The sequence below is a fragment of the Larus michahellis genome, chromosome 1, assembly GCF_964199755.1.
Source record: "Larus michahellis chromosome 1, bLarMic1.1, whole genome shotgun sequence".
Taxonomy (NCBI): domain Eukaryota; kingdom Metazoa; phylum Chordata; class Aves; order Charadriiformes; family Laridae; genus Larus; species Larus michahellis.
In genome coordinates, this window is record NC_133896.1 from 49,849,202 (window position 1) to 49,871,033 (window position 21,832).

Genomic DNA, 21,832 nt, shown 5'->3' on the forward strand with positions numbered 1-21,832 from the left:
AGGCCGGGCTCCCTGCCACGGATGCTGCCGGCAGAGACCGCGTCCCTTCCCCGCCCGGCGAGCCAGGCTGGACGGAGGCCCATCGCCGCTGGAGCGGCGCCAACGGTGGCCCAGAGGGTCCCCTCCCTCCCGATGGAGGTGGCACAAGCTGGTGGGGCAGCCCTGCCCCCACCCCCGGGGCAACGGCGGCCGGTGGGACACTGTGGGGGACGGCAGACCCCGAGCCGCGGCCCGGTTCCTGTCAGCCAGCGGCGCTGTTAGGGGCGGGCAGGGGACGAGACCAGCCTGGCCCCGTCTCACACGGAGCGCGGTTCCCCTCAGGGGAAGGGGCAGCCCCCACGACCGGGGGGGGCCCGCCGGTGACTAAGCACACCCGCCGCCGCGCCGTGACCGGCCCTTTACCTCTTGTCCCCTCCCGCCGCCGCGGCCCCGCCTCTCCTCCCCTCCCCTCCCCACACACACACCCCGCCCGCCCGTTGCCGCTCCCGGCGCGTGCGCGGTGCGGCGCGGCGCGCGCGGGCGCAGGAATGTGCGTTACAGTTAAATAGTGGGCGCAGGGGCGGCCGCCGTGGCGGTTCGGGGCCGGCGGCGGTGTCGGTGTCTCCTCAAGGGCTGAACCGGGCCAAGCCGGGTCGAGCCGAGCGGGGCGGCGAGGGAGCCTCCATGGCGCGGCGCGGCTGCTGGGGCGGTGGCAGCGGCGTGGCGCTGCTGTGACAGGAGCTTGGCAGCTGGACTGGCCTTTCCTCCTACCCCGCTCCCCAGCCCGGGGGGAGGCCCCGCGCCGGCGTCCCGGGGGGCGCGGCGGCGCTCGGAGAGCGGAGCCGTGGCAGCAGCAGCGGCGGCGGCCGGGGGCAGCCGGCGTGTCACCGCCTCTATGATGAAATTTAAGCCGAACCAGACGCGGACGTACGACCGGGAGGGCTACAAGAAGCGGGCGGCGTGCCTCTGCTTCCGCAGCGAGCGGGAGGACGAGGTGAGCCCGCCGCGCACATGGGCCGGGGGTGGGCGCCGGGCCCGGGCGGGGTTCCCTTAGCCGCCGGTGCCGCGTCCCTTTGTCTGGCCGGGGTGGGGGGGTGGGCCCGTCCCGGGGGACCACACAGAGTCGTACCCGGGCACCCTAACCAGAGGGAAGGAGCGACGGGCGCGGAGCCGTGCGGATCCTGCGCCGGGAGCGGGGGCGTCGGCGGCGGGCGCGGAGGCTCCGCGGCGGGGCGCGCCTCTCGCCCACCATCTTGGGGCGGTGCGGCGGGGCGCGGGCCCACGTGCGCGGCGCCTTTGTGCGCGGCCGCGGGCGGCGCCCCTCGGCGGGACGGAGTCGGGGGGGGGGTGGAAGGCAGCGCCCGGGGAAGGGTCCGGGATTCGGGATCGAACCCCGGGCGCCACTGCTGGGTTATCCTTTGTGTGCCCGCGGCGCGCGGAAAACCGGTTAACGCGTAATGGCGCATTGAGGGCAGGGCTGGTGTGGCCTTTAGGACGAGCCCCCTGCCATGCCTGGTGGGATTAAAAAAAAAAAAAAACAAAACACCACACAAAAACTTACATTTGAAAAACTTGGGGGATTGCCTCCCCCCCCCCCTTTCCCCCAAAGAGAGTAAAATGCTGCTTAAAAATATTTTGCCGGCGGGAGGGGGGCGTGCTGCGGTGTTGGATGTAGCGGGTCGCGCTCAGCCGGGGTTTTATGTTGCAGCAGAATCGGGAGGTGGCAACAAAAGTTGTCCTATATCCCTGGCCAAGGTCAATTGCACCGGCCGTTATCTGGAAACTTTGCTGATGGTTTCGTTGCACAATGCGTTTATAGGCTGTCTGTGGCTGGAAACGTACCCTTCCCTGATTTTCCTTTTCATTTTGTTGGTTAATAGCTATAAAATAACTACAAAGGTTAGGGCTTGGGTGTGGTTCCCCCCCCGCCTTTATCTATATGCTGGAAGAAGCTGGTGTCCTACGTAAACTGTCAATATGGCAAACTTCTTTCTTATTTTTAAACATCTAATAAGGGATATAATGCAGTAGGGAGAGACGTGATCTCAAAATACTGACCCTGGAATTTAAGGAAAAAATTTATATGGAGTTCTGGTATATGCCATTCCCTACATGGTGTAAATACAGCTTTGGGATCACGCTGATCAGTTTTTCCTCATATCACAAAGGACAAAGATGCCTAGCAGAAATTTTGTTGGATGCTACTCCAGCTCAGGCTCATTTGGAGTCCAAACGCTTGAGTCCCTCTTACAGCTTGCCTGCACCAACTGGAGTTGGAAATGCCTGGTTGGGGTCACCTTTGTCAGTAACTTCCATTCTTAACTTTCTGCTTCAGTTTATATTTTCTTTCAATCTTCTATCCAAATGAGACCACTGTCTGCTTCAAAAATTATTTGTGTGTAAGAACACTGTCCAAGGCTAAGGACAGTAGCAGCAGCTTTGCTAGACTGTGTGAGAAGGGTGGATGCTGACACTTGTTGCACTGGAGCGCTTTGGGGTGTTGCAGGTGGAGCACCTGTACGGCTGGCACGAGGCTGGGATTTGGCATTGTGTAAGTAGACACGACTTGAGGACAAAATGAATAGGATAACACCCAAGTCAGATTTGAGGCACAGATTAAGCGTGTGGAAACAGTTCAAATTATTTCCTGGTAAGTCACTTCCAGAAAAGCAATGGCAACATCTTGAACTTGCTTAGCCATTTCCCAAGTGCCAGCTCTATCTGTATCAATACAGAAACCATTCCTTGGAAGTTTGATGCCTGACTACTAAGTGTGTAACTTGTATCACCAGGCACGTTCCCCAGATTGGCTGGATGAGACTTGCCTCCGCTGCTGCTGAACACAGTTGTCTTAATTTGTATCTGTGTAGGTCTACTTCAGACTCCACCTAAATGTCTTCAGTGTTTCCTTTCCAATTCTCTGGAGATCATACCATCGATTTTCAGCTGACCTGCATCTTTAAGTTCAGGGTAACTTCTTCTTTGAAGGAGCACAGTGGCAGTACCGGGGGTGACTGGAGGGAGAAGAGAACAGCGGCAGACTTCTGTAGAAGCTATTGGGGGGAAAAAAAGCAACTAGTTTTTGTAGTTGTTTTAAACTGCAGGGTTACTACCCCATAAGCAAAGAGTTGCTAGACATTGGAGGAAAGACAATAGAACAGACAACTGAAGGCGATCTTAAGTGATACTTCTATTTTTAGGAGTCTTAAAGCAAGAAATCAAAATCTTAACTTGTTTGTTTTTTTTTTTTTACTGGAGATAACATCTGCAAGACTCTGTCAACGCATCACATTCCACTTCTCAGCTGGAGGAAATCTGCGTTCATCTGGAGGAAGGAGTATCTGCATCCTCTGATACAAATCTTAGAATTAACTTGTCTTCCTACTTCCATTCTGACTCTCTGAGAAAGTCCAGTCCATATCCAGTTGTGCCTGTGCTTTAGCTTTTTTCCTTCTTTCTTGCACTTAGCTTTCTGACGTATCTGCAGTCAGCAGTTCATTCCTTTCTTAGGACCTTTTTGATGGACTTGAAGTCTTACAGCCTTGTCTCCTAAACCATTTTTCACTTTTTCTAGTCATCATGGTAACTTTTTCATCTCCCTCAGTTTGACAGCCATATTTTTTGAATGCGGGCGACAGTTGTGGTTGCTTTAGATGGAATCTCACTGTGTTGTGTAAAAGGTTACTAATACTTTTCTAGCTACACCAGAAAAAAGCATTCTGATAGGACCCATCTTTGTCATGATTGTAAAGCTATCCTGTAGTCATCTTGTGATTAGTGGTGGTATCTGTCTCTAACTTGTTCCCATCTTGTGAACTCTCAACTTGTGCCAGAAAATTGTAGTGTCCTGTGTCTTAGATTCACAATATATTGTTCTTAACAAATGTGATCCCTCTGACAACTTCAGCGTGAGATCCTCTGTTGATACCATGACTTATGGACACTGCCTTTCTATTTGGAGGCTTATGAATTTCAGTAACAGCTTTTTGTGATCATCACTAATGAAAATTAGGCCATTTAATATCTCTGTTGTTAATCGTCATCTAGCAAAACTTGCTTATTAGGAAAAAGACCAGGCAGCCATATCTGTATTATACTTATTCGACCTTGGTAGCCTTGGTGAAGCCCGTGTTACAGCTGAGTTTTATGGATGATGAAGCAACGTGTCAATTGAAAAAGACTGTGTTAACAAAGGATGTTTTTGATAAAAACCTACTGTATTTCCATTAATTTTCTGTTCACTTCTTTATTTCTTAATTTGAAACATAGGTGGGCGCTAGATTACCTCTGAGGCAAAATTTAGTCTGCAGGCAGTTTGGAATACAGCTGCTGAACTCCTCCAGCTTACAGCATCCTGTCCAGTTACACTTACTAACAGTCTGCCAGACTTAAAATGGTTGAGTTGGTTTTCTTGGGTGTTACGAGCTGGAAACTGGACTTGCCCCCAGTCTTGCAACCTGTCAAACTCCTCTGCTTTGTCTGGAGAGCTGGCATTGCAGCTGAAAGCATGTACTTGTGAGATGACTGATGGTTGTCCAGATGCACCACTGTAAAAATCCTCCCTTCCTCTTTCTTTCTTCATCTTCAAGTGATCCAACATATGCCAATTTACGACTATATAGCCCGTCTTGGTTTAGATTTTGTAGCCTTCATGCTGTGATATTGTATGATAGGGGGAAAAAAAAAATCCTGGAGGAAGCCCAAATAGCCAAGTAATGTGGCCAATAGCTTTGGAATTTTTTTGAGTGTTTTAGAAGAAGATCTCTTAGACTACTGTTATTAAAGTGTTGCCTGTTTTGGTCTCTCAATGCTGTCGTTTTGGCTGAAGAGAGAGCAAGACGGCTAGATATGAGCTTACGTGCTGGCTCCTTCTATCGTTCTTAATGGAAATAAAGCAGGCAGGCACTGTCTGCCCTTTGAACGAAAAAAATCGCTGGAAATGAAGCAGGAGAAATCCCATGAAAAATGAAAGAAGGCTATGTGGGCATGAAATGCGTGGGGGCTGCAGGCTTTTTGCTTTGAACAAGCAAGAAGCTGTTAGGTGTGTGCGAAAATTCAGCAGACTGGGATGGGCTGGCAGATTTGTGTATGTGGAAATGCCAGTCTCTTGAGCAACTAGGAGATGTGGATGGCAGCTTTAGGATAAACCCGCAGGAGAACCTCTCAGTACTGTGAGGAGCGACCGCTTCCACGGGCTGAAATTGCTTATGCATTCAGTACTCCGCAAACACTGTTTTTACATAAAATGCTGCTGTTTTAGGGTCTGGGCGGAGGGTAGGCAAGAAAATTCTTACCTCTAAAAGCAGAGAACGACGCAGGCCTTTAAAGCAGCAAGAACAAATAGTAATAAACATATTTTTCCTAGTAATTTTGATGACTTAAAACGATTTTAAAAGCTAATTTAATTTTTCTCCCATCAACTACATATACAAATAAATGAGCAGTTATTTTTAAATACCTTGAATATAAAACTTGAGTGCGTTCTAATTATTTTGGTGTCTGTAAAGTGGCTTTATGTAATTGAATATAGTATTGAAAGCACTAGTGTTTAGCCAGTGGTTGCTAGTGGCAGATATAAAAAATACTTTCATATACAAAAAAAAAGTCTTCAAGCTTTTTAGTTTTTAATTTTGCCATTTTTGTTGTTTAGCCTTGTACAAGGGATGAAAATAGATGGGAAGGGTTTCCTGTTACTGTTGAGGCAGTAGTGAGGATAACTGTATTGTCACACACTTACGGGAAATGTATATTATCTTTTTTTTTTTCCTGTAGCAGAGCATACACTTGAATGTCAATTATTGCCTCTTAATTTTGAGTTAAAAATGATAGGTTCCTAACACTGTATCTCCTTTTTGGTCTGATTTAGAGAATTTTATTTCTTCGGCTGTAGAATGTAGAGATTTAAGAAATCCTTGTTTAATCCACCTTGTTCTGGTGGACGCTGTTTTATTATTTTTAAAGATAGTGTTCTTCAGTTTTCTACAGCTGTTGCTTCGTATTAGCAATGGTTTTATTAAAGGATAATAAAGGGAAAGGTAAAAATGTTATTTTTATTTGCATTGGTCTAAATCATATGAAAACCAGAAAGACATGTTATAATGTAACCTGATTTATAAAACTAGGGCCCAGAAGTGTCACCTGACTACCCTGGCAAAATGGGATGTTCTAGGAATTACTGTAAATAAACTTGCACAGTGATGAAAGATCTTCCATACTGGACTCAGAGTTTGTCATTTGGTTTCTTTATCCTTCAGTGTAAGCTCTCAGATGCAAACATACAGATAATGTGTGCTTTGAAATATAACTTGGAGTATGACTATGACCATGGCACCATATTTAAGTCTGGCGTGTTTTCCAAAGCAACGTATGGACTGCTACAGGTTGCCTAGCTTACTCCATGATTGCCTAATAGAATATCAAGCATATTTTATAATACCAGAGAATAACACATTTCAATATGCATTTCAGGCACACGGTGGTTTTTACATTTCTGTTTCATGTCCCTGCCCTGCTAACATACAGAAGGAATCATTGACATAGGAGGATTGCTGCCTTAGTTTTTCCTCAGCATTTTCTTGATGTTCAGACATCATCTGTGTGGTGTAGGAAGGGGTGTAGAAGAGAATCAAGATCTATAAATAGCTTCCAAAATGGCTCTTTATGTGTCTACAGAGGCAGCGTGTGCTTATGGTGTATCCCCACAGGTTTGCATGGGGTTCCGCAGTGGTTTAAGCTTGTGTTAATAAAAATAATGGAATCCTAGGTTGCTGTGGCAGGATTTATATCAGGTAACCAATTTATAAAACACTTGTTATCCCTCCTCCCAGAGAAAAACAGCTTTCTGCAGGCACTGCATATCCACCTTGACTATATGTTGGAATCTTTTTTGACAAACTGTAGCTGCATGCTAGCAGTGGAAGCCTGAAAGTTCAGTGGAGCTGTAGGAATTCAGCTGTCCACCACGTCAGGAAGCGTCAGTCTTTACTCATGCCTCTTCAGGTAGTGAAATCAGTCAACTATGAGCTGCTTTTTGTTGCAGCTCAAAATAATCGAGAAATCTTGATTATTGTTTTCCAGTACCTATGGTATTACTTGTCTATGCCATATGAAGGTGTTTTTAACGGATTGGATAATCGCTAAAAATGGGTGGATGGGAGAAGGGAACACGGCTGTACCTGTCTAACATTAGGCTAAGGTGTCCTGCAACAAAATGTGTTTTGTGTTTTGCCCTGTTTCGAAGGTGCTTTTTGAACTAGTAATATTTTGTTTGCATACTTGAGAAAATATCCTTTATAGTTTACTTGCACCATCCTAAGTTTACTTTGAGAAGTTAAACTGGTGGCTAAGTTTCTGTTTGAATTGCCCCAGTTAACTTAGTGGTGCTCAAAACTTCCAAGTTACCAGTTTCTGTAAAATAGCAAAGTAGCAGACTTTTTCAGAAATATATACGTGTGTGTATATATGCATATATCTCTAGCTAGGATTTGTAGCCATGTGTAAGAAAACATCTTTTGTAGATATGCAAGTTTGCAGACCACAGGTTGATGCGTATTCTTTTTCCAGTCTTGTTTGTAGAATGCTTAAAAAGCTTATTTTGATTAGATGGCTTTCACCAGTTATTTCAACTTGAAGAAAGATGTGTTTGGCTTTGGCCAGCCACTGATTTCATGAAACACTACAATCTGACTTAGTGCTTAAGCACTTCAGTGGAACCAGTCCTATAAATGTAAATATTTTAAAACAAATTTTGTCTTCAAAGAGGTATGGTTTTTTTCCAAGTCTCTCAAAGACCAAAAAAAGGCTAAAAGGTTAACTGGTATTTGTCAAGTAACCTTGTCATGTCTTTACCTGCAGCTGAATGGTTCTCAAAGACTTGGAGCTCTTGTTTCTGACGAGTGCTTGGAGGCTGATCCCTTAGTCAAACAGATTATGTTGCTGAGTAACCGGTAAAGCCCTGTTCCCCTGCTCAAGATTAGGCCATGGTTTCAAGTTACAAAGAAGTGGGCAGCAACGTGAGTTTTAGCTGTTCCCCTACTACCTTATGTATTTTCTCCCTTGGACTGTATTGGCAAGCATAAGGGAAGAAGGACATACCATAAAGTGGATTGGGGAGCTGACCCAGTGTGAGAAGTAAAACTTCTGTTATAGGCACCTGTGGTGGGTTTTTTGTTGGTTTGCAGGTTTTCTTTGCAGCCAGGAGTCTCCTTCTGTCATATGGCTGGGTGCAAGATCCGCACCCTTCATCGCACCATGAGACCTGTCACATCTGATTCTCCGAAGCATACCAAAGCTTAGGGGGAGATCTAATGTTACAGGTGACTTGAGTGCTTGTTGACGTGAGGAAATGTGTTCTGACCGATGTACCATAGTAGTATAGTGCTGTCTGTTCCTGATATGAACACTTTAGCCAAAGAACAAAACAAAGTACTTTAAATAGGTGGAGAAATGTACTCAAATTCTGAATCACTATAAAAACATGTTAGACGAAAATGTGAATTTCATGCGAAATAAAAATTTTAGAATAGAATTTTAATTGAAAATGAAAGCAAAACTGCTTCTGAAGGTGGCTGATGTTTTTCTCCCTATTGCCATATAACCTTAAAATCACAAGATTTCCAAGGAAAAATCATTTGCAGATCTGTTTTTGAAGTACTATAAAAATATATGCATATATTTCTTTACTGACATTCTGAAGATTAACAATAAAGTTGCACTGACTGATGTCCAAGCATCATGCTGTGGCTTCCAAAAGTGATCTTTACTTAAAGTTTGGGGGATATTTCACACTTTATTTAATATGTTTTATAGACAGAACCCAGTTTTCTGGGTTGCTTTCAAGATGCTGTGCTCAAGTTAATGAGTGTTAGGATTAATGTACTGCTAGTTGTTATGCCATTACGCTGCTGCTCTGCTAGTTCCTTGTTCATTGAGACTAAATCTTCTTTTTAGCTTCTGTCATAGCTGGGGACTGCTTTTGAGTCTATTGTCTGTGAAGTACTTTGCTAGAGGCTCTTGAACTGACTTAGGCTGATCTGAAATTGGGTAGCTGCAGTCATGCCTTTCTGCCCCAGTTTGTGTGGTGATGACCCTTGTATGGCTGTGTACTGACAGTGCTGAGTGTCTGCAGGCTGAAAACGAAGCTTTAATGGTACCAGCTAGTTTTCAGCTAGATCAGCTTCCTGAACTCATTGTGCCAGTGTAAAGGAGAAAGTAAAGATGTTGCAGCCTTGATTTAATTAGCTTTTAAAGTGCTGTCAAGTCTGAGCCCAAGGTTTTTTACTACTCTACAAAACTTTGTGCACATTACATCTCCAGTTCAAGAAAAGTCATTCTGAAAATGATTGCAGTAAAGGATGAGGACTATAAGCAATCACTCTACTGCAAATATTTTCAGGAAGGCAGAAGTATGTTCCTTATTAAACGCTATCTGTGTGGCATTGCTAAGGCAAGTTGTAAGACTCCTTTGCGTTTTTCAACTTTCTGGAGTCCAAAAAGAGATGATGGCATTCTAGGGCAAGGATATCACGGTAACCTATAAGGGAACTGAGAAACTGTTTCAGAACTACTGAAATGAGGCAGGGATTCTTAAAATAGCAAAAAGTCTTCAATAAAGGAAATCTCTTAACTACAGTATCAGGTTGATGTGTGCTTTCTAACTTGAGATGTGTGCTTTTGCCTAAAAATTCATATGGTGAATCCTGCAAATATGATCCAGGGTTTGTAAGAGGTGCTTTTCTGTGCTCCTTAGTAATGTTTCTGTGCTGTAGCATTGAAAGTAGTTTCCCAGTACTTTTAAGGAAGATCCTGAGCTGAAAACAACTGGAAGTTGGAAGCGTTAGGGAACGGTGAAATATTTCCTGTTCATATTCTTCCCTGAACATCTGCTTATGGCAGTTTCCAAACAAACTGTAGGGCTTGATTGACCATTTTGGTTGTATTTGGGTTAAACTATCTTTATGACTCTTTCAGGTGCTTGTAATGGTGGCAGACCAACCATGTAGATTGAAGTTCTCCATGTTGAGTGAGCGAGGGTAGATTATATTAACTTCCATCAAAGCGGGTCCTGTTTTTCTCAGAATAGGGTGTATTTTTGTATTTTTTTGCCTCTTAATGTTTCTGACACCTGTGAGAGCATACAGTTCATCTGTTCTGTAGTAGCATTTTGGCACTTTTTGTACCTGAGAGGTACTTCCTGCTGCCCTTAAGATTTTTCCTGTACTTCGACCAGTTTAAAGATTCTGAGATTGTTCACACGTGCTCAGTTTCACAGGGCTTGGGAGCTAAATGCTTTACCTTCCATGCAGCTGCCTTCTCTTTTCCTTCTCTGCACAGTGTTTAGTCGTACACTGAGCAACGTGGCGTTCTTTGCAGCTGAGCCGCAAGTGCTCAGTGGTCTTTTGGGGGCAAGGAGTGGATTCCCTTCCTCTTGAAAGTAGTTCCTTTTAACTGCCAGTTTTACTAGAAAAAAAAGGCAAACGTAGCTATCTCCATCAGGTAATTCAAACAGCAAGTTGAACATAGCTAGTGGATTAGTGGGGGTGATGAGAGGTAGAAAATAGGGTGTGCAGTGGGTAAGAGAGTAATAGATGTGATCAGGCTGAGAGGAGAGAGCTTGCAAAGATATCTAATGCCAAATCAATAATTTCTGTGGAACCTGTTCAACTGTAAATATGTTTATCCTTGCAAGGAATACATCCTCTATGGAAAAATACCCATCCTACAGTTGGTTTATGGTGGCTTCTGCTGCTGTTGCTTCATTACTTCAAGTTGTGGATGACTCTGTTCTGAAGTTAAAGAATCCAACCGTGGGGGGTTGCTCTGTCTAGCAAGTTTCAACTTTAACCATGATTATTTTTTTAATGTAACTGATTGTAATACAATTATTTTTGTAAGCTATAATGCCCCACAGTTAAGGAAGATAGAAAGCAATAGTATTTTGTATAATCTTAAGTCATTTTCTACCTCTTTGAGTGCCTGATATGAAAACAAAAAAAAAAATGAGGAGTAGTTTTTTGTTGTAATTTGTATTACTCTGAGCTGTTGCCATTTTAGTCTTTTGGAATACATGGCTGCGAACTGTTGCGTAAGTTGCTTTTGACTTCAGAACAGTAAACGGGCCAAAACTTTGGCATCTTTCTGTAGAAATTTTCGGTTGTTTGTCTGCAGGCTTAGCATTTATAGTGAGCAAGTCCCATGATGCCGCATGCCCTGTAATTACCTTTGGGTTTTTGGTTAACCATATCTTGGTTAAGCATATCAATAGGTGCTTATTACAAGTAGGCTGGTTAGCAGTTTCTCTTCCTCACTGCACTCAAAGGTCATTGCTATTCTTGGTTTTGAAAACAAGGTAAAAGCTTGGCTAGTAAGACTTAGTGGAGGAATTTTATTTTTCCTCCTCTCAGCTGAATTCTGCAGATCTGTTCCTTCAGTCATCAGTATTATGGAAAATAATAGCTTTACCTTAGTCTTCGGAATAGGATAAACTTAACATTATAACTAGTCAAACAGATCTGATGCCATTACTCTGGAAATCTTTTGAAGAAGTGAGTCAGTCATCAGTAGCAAGGCTTTTGCAGAGACATGGGGAGGGCAGTGATCACTTGCAGGTAATACAATACAAGAAATCTCACTCCTTTCTCCGCATTCAGAGATACGTGATACAGATTTCCCTGCATAGTTCCATTGTTTTCTTCTGAGCCTAATGAGGTTATCATGTAAAATTTGGTGTGCATAGGCCAGGAAGAAAACTTAGGTGTGTGAGACTCTGTAGTCTTGATTTTTTGGTAGACGATTGTAATCTGTGTGAACATGAACTTCCCCAAAAAAGACTGTATGTCCAGGCAACCTAGATCACTTATTCTCCTGGTTTGCCTATCGTACATTATGGGAAGATGAATTGCTGGCGTTTCCCTGCTGATTTTGCACCTCTTTTGACACAAGTGCATTGTGTCAAACCGACCACAGCTTTTTGGTGTCTTCATTTTTAAGTGATCTGTACATTTATAGCCTAGTCATTCAGGTACTGTGGGATGTGTCTCCTGGCCATTTACAGATGGAAACACCTGAAAACTGTATCTACTACATGAAATAAAAAAAACACACCAAAACCATGCAAGTGAGTGCAAGATTGCTTGCTACCCTAACAGAGAGAATCTGCGTGGAGTGCTTTTCAGCCTTAGCACAAAATCTTGTAATTGCTAGCTGTCAGCTCTTGGCTTTTGTAGAAATTGATCGCCACTGAATACATTTTTGCTAGCGTACCCCGGGATGGATGGATTCCTAATGCCCTAGTGGCTTCAAATGTTAATGTTACTGGAAGGAAAAAATTGAGCATCTGAAAGTCTCGGGAATATACCTTAGTGTGGTCCCCTGGATTCAGACTGTAAAGGCGGTGGGATCACAGGAGAATAAAGCATAGAGGGAAAGATGCTTGAGAAAATGCTTCAGTTCCCAGGTTAGTGGAGACTTGGGTAGTTGCCAAAATGAACTCCCAAGCTGTAACGCTTAGGAGTTTATTGTATGTATAGCTGTAAAGCCAATCTACCCGAGTTTATATATTTTAATGTTGATTGCTTGCTAGATGTATGTTTCTGCTTTTTAAAAGGGTAATTTAAAATTAATAGATACACAAATCCAGCTCAACAGACTATTGATCAGGTTAGCGGTAGTCAACTATTATATATAAAGGCATAAAAAATTCCTGGCTTTATGCTACACTGCCAAAACCAGCAACCTGACTTACCTCTTAGTAGTAATTAAGAATTTTATGTTTAGCCTTAACTAAAAAATGAATGCTGATTAAAACCATTCTACCAAACCGGGAATGATTTAATGCGATATAATCGTCCTTTTGTTCATCATTGTTGCTAGCTTCCACATGACTGCAGTGAGTGCTAGTTTCATCAGCGGAAAGTAATGTGTAATGCTTATGTCTGGGATCACACAAGTGAATTCATAACTTGATTTTTAAAACTTCTCTTTAAGCATTGCCGACGTGGTGGTTCTTTGTAGTGATACAGATGCTCCACCTACATGTTCAAAAACTTTTTCTAAAACTACGTTTATTAGAGCTGTGTACCCTCTGGGAATTTTTTGTTAATATCAAAAGATCCTAGGAAGCTAAAACCTTTGCTTGTAAGGATTGAGTTGAGACACGTTTGTGTCTAACCTTGTTGCCTTTCCTGACTATTTCTAGGATTTTAGATAGCTGAATAAAATATTTGAGTTGACTGAAAATGTGAACATTTAGATCAGTTGCTAAGAATGATTCTGTACTAAATGAGGTCTTTGCTGTGTTCCTTATTTAGCATAGGAAGAATTTGGAGGAAATCAGTACAGTGGAGAATTCTTCAGAGTAGGACAAATCTTGACTGCAAATAAAATAAACACTACAACAAGAAAATACCTGTCAGATAATGTTCTCCTAGGTGCACCTCGGTATGCACACGCATTGTTGCATTCATGAAGGTATGCAGCCACCTTAATTGCACTCCAATTACAGTTTCTGTAGGTGAACCTACACTGCACCACAGGGACATAGTATAAGTGATAAGCACTTCCCTGTTGCCCTCATCAGGGAATTGTTTCCCTGTTTAATCCAACAGGAGGTGAGTTTAAAGACCATAAAGGTAATTGGTGAGGACCGGACTGTCACTTCTGTCGTTGGTCCCAGTCAATACTTTAACCTTTAGACTGAGGTTCTCGCAGCTAGTCTTTTAATTGCTTTTAAAGATTTGAGCACTGACCCTGTCCCTTTGCTCCCCAGAGCTGTCCTTTGACTTCAGGGTAGGGCTTATGTAAGTTTTGCCTAGCATATGAAGTGTGTTACTACACAGGTGATAATGTCTTACTAATCAGGACATGACTTGAATACAAGTTAAACTGTTTATTTCTGTGTGGTCCTGAATTGAAGGTCTTATTTTCATTGTCTTCTACTGCAAATTACTCTAGATATGAGGTATCCTAGTTTTTTAGACAGGTGGCTAAAATCTTCTCAGCTTTGAATATTATTTATCAATGACATGACCAGGTAACAGAGTCAAATTAAGTGAAATTAAAGTGTCTCGGAAAAAAATTGTTATTAAACTTAGAAAACATTTTAAAATCAATATATTGCAGTTTTTCCTGTTAAAGAAATGTTAGAAGAAACCAAATTGGACAAGAGCCAGTGAAGTACTCTCCTGATAATTTAGTTACGCAACATTGTAAGCATGTCATGCTAGCATAACGCTTCTTCTAAGAAGCTTGTCTAAGACTGAAAACAAGAAAATTTTTCAAAAGCCCATTTTTTTTAGCCCAAAGATGCCATTTCAGAAGAATTAGTTTTAACTTGTGTGATGGAAATGTCTTAATTTTCATGCTTTGCTGTCTATAGGACCCTAAGATTACTCAGTATTGGAGAGTTGTTATTATTTTGTTGTATATCTTCATTCTTGTGCAAATTGAATTATGTATTTTTCACATTGTGCCTAAGCATCGTATGAAAGTGTTTGTGCAAGGAGGTTACAGTGACATTGTCTTGACTTAGTTGTATTAAGAAGACTGGATGTCAATAACTTCACTTTTTTTTTTTTTTTACTTCTTACAAATCCTGGTTGCCTATTATGCTTCACTTCTAAAGTCTATAATCCATCTGGCTAGGTGATGAGTACATTGCTGAAAAAGTAGATAGTACCAAGATTCCTGATTTGTGAGCTATATTTAACAGTCATTTGCAATTATTTATAGGTGCTGTTGGTAAGCAGTAGCCGATACCCAGATCAGTGGATTGTACCGGGTGGAGGAATGGAACCAGAAGAAGAGCCAGGGGGAGCAGCCGTCAGAGAGGTGTATGAAGAGGTAACAAAAACAAAGCAAAAAAAAAAAAAAATCCAGCTTCTTTCTGCTGCTGCTATCTTCAGATGGGAATATGGGAATCAAGAAGAAAGAGGGAACTCTACTTCCTTTGTCTGGGATTTGACTGAGACTTCCGTGGTTGTGAAATTCAAAAGAACTGCAGTTCTGTGTGTTAGAACTGGGGTATACAGTGGTGAGGTAAACTAACTAGCTTGCATCCCAGCACGCTTTCATTTCATAGCTAAATTTCTGTCTGCCTTTATAAATACTTAATGGAAGGGAAACTGTGACTTTATGCCAAATGACATATTATAGTAGTGTAGCATTTCTGTGTTTGTGCAGAAAATGTTTGACTCGAACCTCTTCTAGAACAGACTGAAGGTGAACTAACCATTAATGTGTAGCCACAAAAGAAAGAGAAATAAACAGACCGTTGAGGAGATTCCAAACTAAACGGATTAGAAACTGATATATCTGAGCAGTTGAGAATTCAACAATAAAAAGGCCTTGTTAAGTACATTTAAGGCTGCTTGTCTATAAAAAAGCACCACAGGTATAGTCCTCCTTTCTTTCTCTGCCCCTATCTCTAGGCAAAACAGAGCTTTAAGTCCTGATGAATGAATGCCATTTCCCTACTCTAGTACAGTAATTAAATTGCAAATTCAAAATTCTGCTCTTTAACTTGCTCTCTATTTTTCCTAGGCAAACTATTTAAAAATGTTAAATGTTACTTGAATATCTAACAGCCAGGACTATAAGCCAAATAAAACTTCAAGAAAAATCAGAGTCACTTGATTTAGCTAGAAATTATGCAACACAGAAGTGCGACCACATATCAACTCTTAATTCTTTATGTCATACTTCTTAAATAAAAGGCATAAAGTTTTGCAGAAAGTGGATGTATCCTGGCAAGTGAGTGAACTACAGGACTTCTGCTGGTTTGACTACTATTCACAAAACACACCAATATTGTTGCTAATTAGTATGTATAATGATTTTTTTATTAGCTATGCTATCTAGTGGTTTAGCTTGCTTACCCTTAAGACTGGTTCTGTTGGGTTGTAGAGCCTTGTGAACTTGATGTAGGTGCAACTTGCACCAAATTCTGTCTGCTATTGAGCGTCAAAATGAGATCTTTTGTGAACTGTGGTTTAGTAACCCTGATTCAGCAACCCTCCTCCCCTCTTACATGGGCAACAGACTAGTTCAGTATTCAGCGCTCTTAGCCTTAATGCAGCAAGGTTCAAGCATAAATATGTCTCCACGGTACAAAGTTATTCCAGACTTTGTGTCCAGTTTTGCTAGGGGAGCTAACTTTGAGCTGTGCAAGACATACTCAGGTAAGTGCGTGTGTATTTGTGAAAGTAAAGGAGATAGCCACAAGGCAGTTGATTTGAAAGGAGCAAAGATTTAGAATTCTAGGAGTGAGTCAGCAAAGACTTAGGCTTCTAGGCAATAGTAGCACTTCTGGGGAAAAGGCCTGGCACTTCCCCCGTCGCAAGTTGATGGGTAGGATTAAAAGACACAGGATCGTGGCTTCTTGTGAACGCTGGTAGTTTTAATCACTGATCTGACGTAAGGCACAGTCCAAGATGAGGGACAGTAAAGTCTCATCTCCATGTCAAACTAGAGCTGACTGACCTGTACTCATGTTTGCTTTTTTTTCTTTGGTGGTGAAGAATGGATCACCTTGAAGAGACCTGTCTGCAGTTAGTATGTCATCAAAGTTGCTGTGGGGGTTTGACCAACTATTGAAAGCTGCCTGCATGGTCTGCCCTCTCAGCTTGCAGGGAATGCAGTGCTGCACACAAAGCTCTCAGCCTGACTTCATAGCAAAGTAGTATAGCAGTGAGAGTTGTGACCTGGGGGCTGATAACTGCTACACTTGGGTCTGTCCTGAGACTATTCTGAGGAACGCTTCCAAGTCCTGGCTTTGCTGGCACTCTGCTTGCAAATTTCTGCAGTGGTGCAGTGGATGGCCCATGAGTGTTGGAGAGAGTTAAGCTGGGATAGCTAAGGAATGGGTATAGAATATTACTGGATGATACATCATATAGTGTAAACTTGTACAAATTTCTCAATGTAAAAGCCCAAGAGTGTGCACGCTGCCCAGACACTGTGAACTTCTCTGGTTCATACAGACACCAAAGTGTTAGATACTTCTGAATTACATTTTTCCCTTTGCATGTGCTTTCACACCAGCAGGCCAAAAAAAAAAAAGAGAGCACAAATCAGAAAGTGGAAAAATAGGAGTACCTGCTGTTATGATGTGAAGCAGTCCTTCCATAGCTCAGTTTTGTTCTTGCCCTCATTTCTTCCTGAGGGCAAAGCAAAAGACTTTCCCATACATCATGGTGGTTCTGGTCAAGAATTGCAGTACTCAGAAACCCTAGGCTGTTTTGAATCCTGAAGACAGAGTAAGCCTCCTTCACTCATACACAGAGCTCTTTTATTGACTGTGTTTTGTTCAAGTGCTATCGCACATAGCAAGTCTTAAAACCAACTACATGTAAACATGTGGCTTAGGCAGGTGCTTTGATCACCTTTCAGTGTACTGTATGTGCTGTGGTTTAACCCCAGCTGGCAGCGGGGATTACACAGCCGCTTGCTCGCTGCCCCCAGTTGCAATGGGGGGAGAATCAGAAGAGTGAAAGTGAGAAAAAATTTGTGGGTTGAGATAAAGACAGTTTAATAGGTAGAGCAAAAGCTGTGCACACAAGCAAAGCAAAACAAGGGATTCATTCATTCACTGCTTCCCATCGGCAGGCAGGTGTTTGGCCATCCCCAGGAAAGCAGGGCTCCATCACGTGCAACAGTTACTTGGGAAGGCAAATGCCATAATTCTGAACATCCCCCCCACTTTCTTCTTCTCCCAGCTTTATATGCAGAGCATGATGTCATGTGGCATGGAATATCCCTTTGATCAGTTGGGGTCAGCTGTCCCGGCTGTGTCCCCTCCCAACTTTTTGTGTACTCCCAGCCTGCTCGCTGGCAGGGTGGTGTGGGGAGCAGAAAAGGCCTTGAGCACTTAGCAACAACCAAAAACACCAGTGTGCCATCAACACTTTCTCATCCCAGATCCAAAACGTAGCACTATACCAGCTGCTAGGAAGAAAGTTAACTCCATCCCAGCTGAAACCGTGCCAGTATGTTAAGCTGCTCTGTAGCTGCTTAGAAAATACGTGTTGTCATCAAAATTTCAGTAAGAGGCTTTATGATAGAAAAGCTGCATGTTGTAAATGACTCAAAAAATGCCAGCATTGTCAGTGTTTGTACACCACAAGAGAAACTCTTTCTAAAGGTAAAGAAGAGAACCCAGCAAATGCGAAGCTCTTGAGTGGTGCTAGCACAGGGGCATTTTGCTCGAAAGTTAAACCAATTTTTATTCACTTTTACTCCAGCAGCTATGCTTTTTTTTTTTAATGTTCTCAAGTAAGGCACAAACTGCCAGCCATGTTCACCTCTGAACTGTGATTGCAAATATGTAAAGACTTTTTTCAAGGCTAGGGATTTTAATAAGCAAAAATCATTTGGTGGCACTTGTTCTACAGCTTCAGAGTTTCTGGGGTTTGATGGCTTGTGTAGCTGATGAGCATTAAAAGCTCATACCTTAAAGTAAAATATTCTTAAGCTACAGGATGAATCTTGTGTGCTGCCACGAGACTGCAAAGTGCCATTTTTAAAGAAAAGCCAGAATGGTATTCAGGGTTTTGACTTGAGCCATGGAAATTCATACTAACCTTTCTAGAGATGCCTGTCCTTTCTATTTTTATACTAAGGTCAATGTCACCTGGCAGGCTGGTTACAGCACAGTGAACTGAACTGTTACGAGTTTTGTGAATGAATAAACTTCAAAGGAGGCATGCTGTGCCACTAGTTTCAACTGAATTTCTTCAGTATTGGGTCATGCACAAACTAAGCATTGGTTTCCATTAATTTATTAAAATGGAGAAATTGATAGTGAGAGTTGTAATGGCATTTCTTAGTGGTAGGAGTGCTGATACTTCACAAGAGAGCCCACTGGCTCTAAATATCCCTCACTTTCCCAGCAGTAGTTGCATGTTTAAAATTCTTGTTTAAAACCCAAGCAAAGATCTTTGTAGTCAAATCTGTATGCACTGCAGTTGTCCCATAGTCTGTCTGCCCCTAGAATTTTTTTTATCCTTAAATTCTGTTCATGTTAGTGACTTAGGTTTTTACTTCTACTAAATATTTAGTATGAATTTCATGTATGTTTGTCTGCCGCTTCACGAGTTACAGTAATTAAGATAACCTGTCAAGTTCCTTAGGTGCAGTAAGTTTTTACAAACCTGAAAGTAAAATACCAAAATGAAGTTAAACTATAAAGAATCCCAGAAAGATATTAAACCTCATCTAAATGAGGAGCTACTCTGTTAATGAATTTGGAGCTTAGTCTTTAATCGGTAGCATGAAAGATGGAAATAAGAGCTGTTTGCACATGTGGTGTTCGAAGAGAAATACGACACAAATAATAAGGGTGGCAAGCAGATCATGTCCAGCCTCTTAAATGGAAGGAGCACCCCCCCTTTTCTTCCTCCCTCTCACCAAAAAAAAATGAGACTCCTGCTTTGTTTGTAGTTAGTAGTATATTGAAAGGCCTACCAAAAAACACGCCGTCCTCTCAGACCTGTGTGAACATGGTTTCTGATTCTGGAGGTGAATCTGCTGCCAACAGTGAAAATGGCAGTAATGTTATCTACGACCTCTTGCAGGAAATAGAGGAATCTGCTCCAGTGAGTGTCTAATATTTGAAAAAGCATTGGGTGTTACAGGCTAGGACTAGGTAGATAATTTAAAAAATAAACAAATAAAACCTTCTTTCAGCTGAAAGATTGTGGCAGGTACAACGAAACCCTTTGGGTTTTATAAGAGTACTCAAGAAAGGGCAGGAATAGTCTTGCACTGTGCCTTCAGGAGCCTAGCTGTTAAAGTACTATCCAACAGATCCCACAGATAAAAATAACTCTTAAATCTTTCAGATTTTAAGCAACTTTCTGCTTTCAGTCTGGTAGACTGTCAGCCTAAAAATTAAACGGCAGCATGACTCTTGCTCCATCTACAGGAAACAAAAGGCAAGTCTGACTGCACATCTGTGACTGCGGCATGGCTAAAGCTGCCAACAGTGAAGGGCCTCCAGGCCAGAAAGATTATGAGATGAAGTGGCCACTTTTTCCTCTTGGCGTTGGATTTCGACTAATACTAAAATATGTGCATGAATTCAGATTTGAGACCTTATTGAGGTAGTACTAATAGACTTCCTTAGGGAGTCCTTCTGGGGAGGTGTAGTGCTTAATTCAGCTGCTTGTCTGCCAAAAGAAATGCTGTTTTTTCAGGCTTTTCTCCCAAAGTTTAGCCTGTCTCAGTTGCTTATTGTAGCCTATCAGATTTTGTTTACTTAAAGAACTGTGTTTTAACAGCTACAGGCACATCATGGCCAAAGGAAGAAAGATATTTTTATTAGAGACAAAATGGTTCAAAGTCTAAGAAATTAACCAGTGTATTGGATTAGAAGCTTACGATTAGGAAAGTGGGAACTTTATTTGACTTTCCAGGGGAAAAGCTGCAGCATTTCTTGGTCCCCTAGCACTTAATTTTGACATGTTTTGAAGGAAATACTTTTGTTAGCAAAAGCACTTAAAAAAATAATAAATTCACAGTCAGTTTAATGGGACTTCTTGAACTATGAAGATGAGTTTATTAAACTAAGGAAGATGAGCTGAATAATTACTTTCAGAGAAAAATCATGGGACTCTAGTTACCACCTTCTTATACTTTTGAGTATAGAGGTTTCAAAAGATACTGCTGTCTGCAGGAATGATGTTTTAGAAGCACATATCTCTGCCTAGAGAGTAACTAGGCATCAGTGACAGCAATCACATTTACGTAGCAACATCTGGTTGCACAAAAGCTTTGGGTTTAGGGGAGGGGAAGTAATTTTTTCCCTCTCTCTGGTAGAGCATAGTCCCCTTCAGAGCAGTTCCTTGGCACTTGGAAAAGCTTTTCGTAATGTTTGAGAAACCTGCAGAGTCTATACTGGGCTACACAGAGTCATGCTGTTAAACCGTATCTTGCCATATCTATAAAGATATTAAACAATCTTGGGTTTTTGCTGCAACTTTAGGGAAAAAAAAAATGAAGAAATTACAAAACTTGCACAGATAAAACTGCACACTTGGACACTCAAGTATTGCAAAAAGACTAATCCCGCAGATTCATGTTGTTACTTTTGATGGAATAGGATGATGGATAATTGTTTTTTTAGTTATTTAGTTTGACACAAAGTAGAAATCTTAAAGGATATAGTGATTCCTCGATATTGCTCCTTGAGAAAAAAGGCAAAAATCAGGGACAGAAGCGTAAGCTTGTAGCCTTCTAGGTTCTGTGTCTCTTCTTTTTAAAAGATACTGTAATGTTGAGGAAATTAGGACTGATCAGTAAAACATTTCTTCAGCCTGTGTTCCTTTAGGCTAATGATTGCTTTTTCATTGCCCAGTGTAAAGCACAAGGAGTCTTCAGCGCCTGTTGTGGCATAGCTGACGCTTTCAACCAAAGTAAAGGTCTGTCACTTTCATAATTAATGCGCTGCCTAATCACTTATCTGGCAGGTCCAGTTATATATTTCGGCTTCATGAGCTCTAACAGATACCTCTGTCATCACAGCAGACAGCCAGAAGAATACTGTATGTAGTTTTGCACTAACTTTAGGCTGGCTCTTGCTCTAGATGAGCAAAATGCTTGTTGAGTTGCAGGGGCTGTGATCAGACTTCCCTCATCAAAACTGCTTAATAAATAACACCAGCCATCTGCTTTCTTTAAAAAGAAAGACGCAGAAAACATTCACTTGCAAGATCTTGATTAGGCTTACTGCTAAAGCCTGCCCAGTTGACTGTCAAGAGTTACTCATTAAAATGTAATTAAGATCCATATGGTCCTTTATATAAAGACATAAGACATCAGTAACTTTCTTTGGTTAAAGCTGGAAAACAAAGACTGAAGG

General features: G+C 42.1%; 1 protein-coding gene across 2 annotated transcripts in view; it reads left to right on the forward strand.

Moving 5' to 3' along the window:
• Window positions 1-478: 478 nt before the first annotated feature.
• NUDT4 (nudix hydrolase 4) overlaps window positions 479-21,832 on the forward strand; it is a 30,134-nt gene continuing 8,780 nt past the window's right edge. Inside the window, exons 1-2 of one of the 2 annotated variants that reach the window (XM_074574924.1) lie at window positions 479-973; window positions 14,707-14,817. In XM_074574924.1, the coding sequence (XP_074431025.1) occupies window positions 875-973; window positions 14,707-14,817 (210 nt within the window). In that variant the 5' untranslated portion in view covers window positions 479-874. The remainder of the gene's footprint in view (window positions 974-14,706; window positions 14,818-21,832) is intronic. The other variant, XM_074574933.1, reaches the window with a different exon arrangement.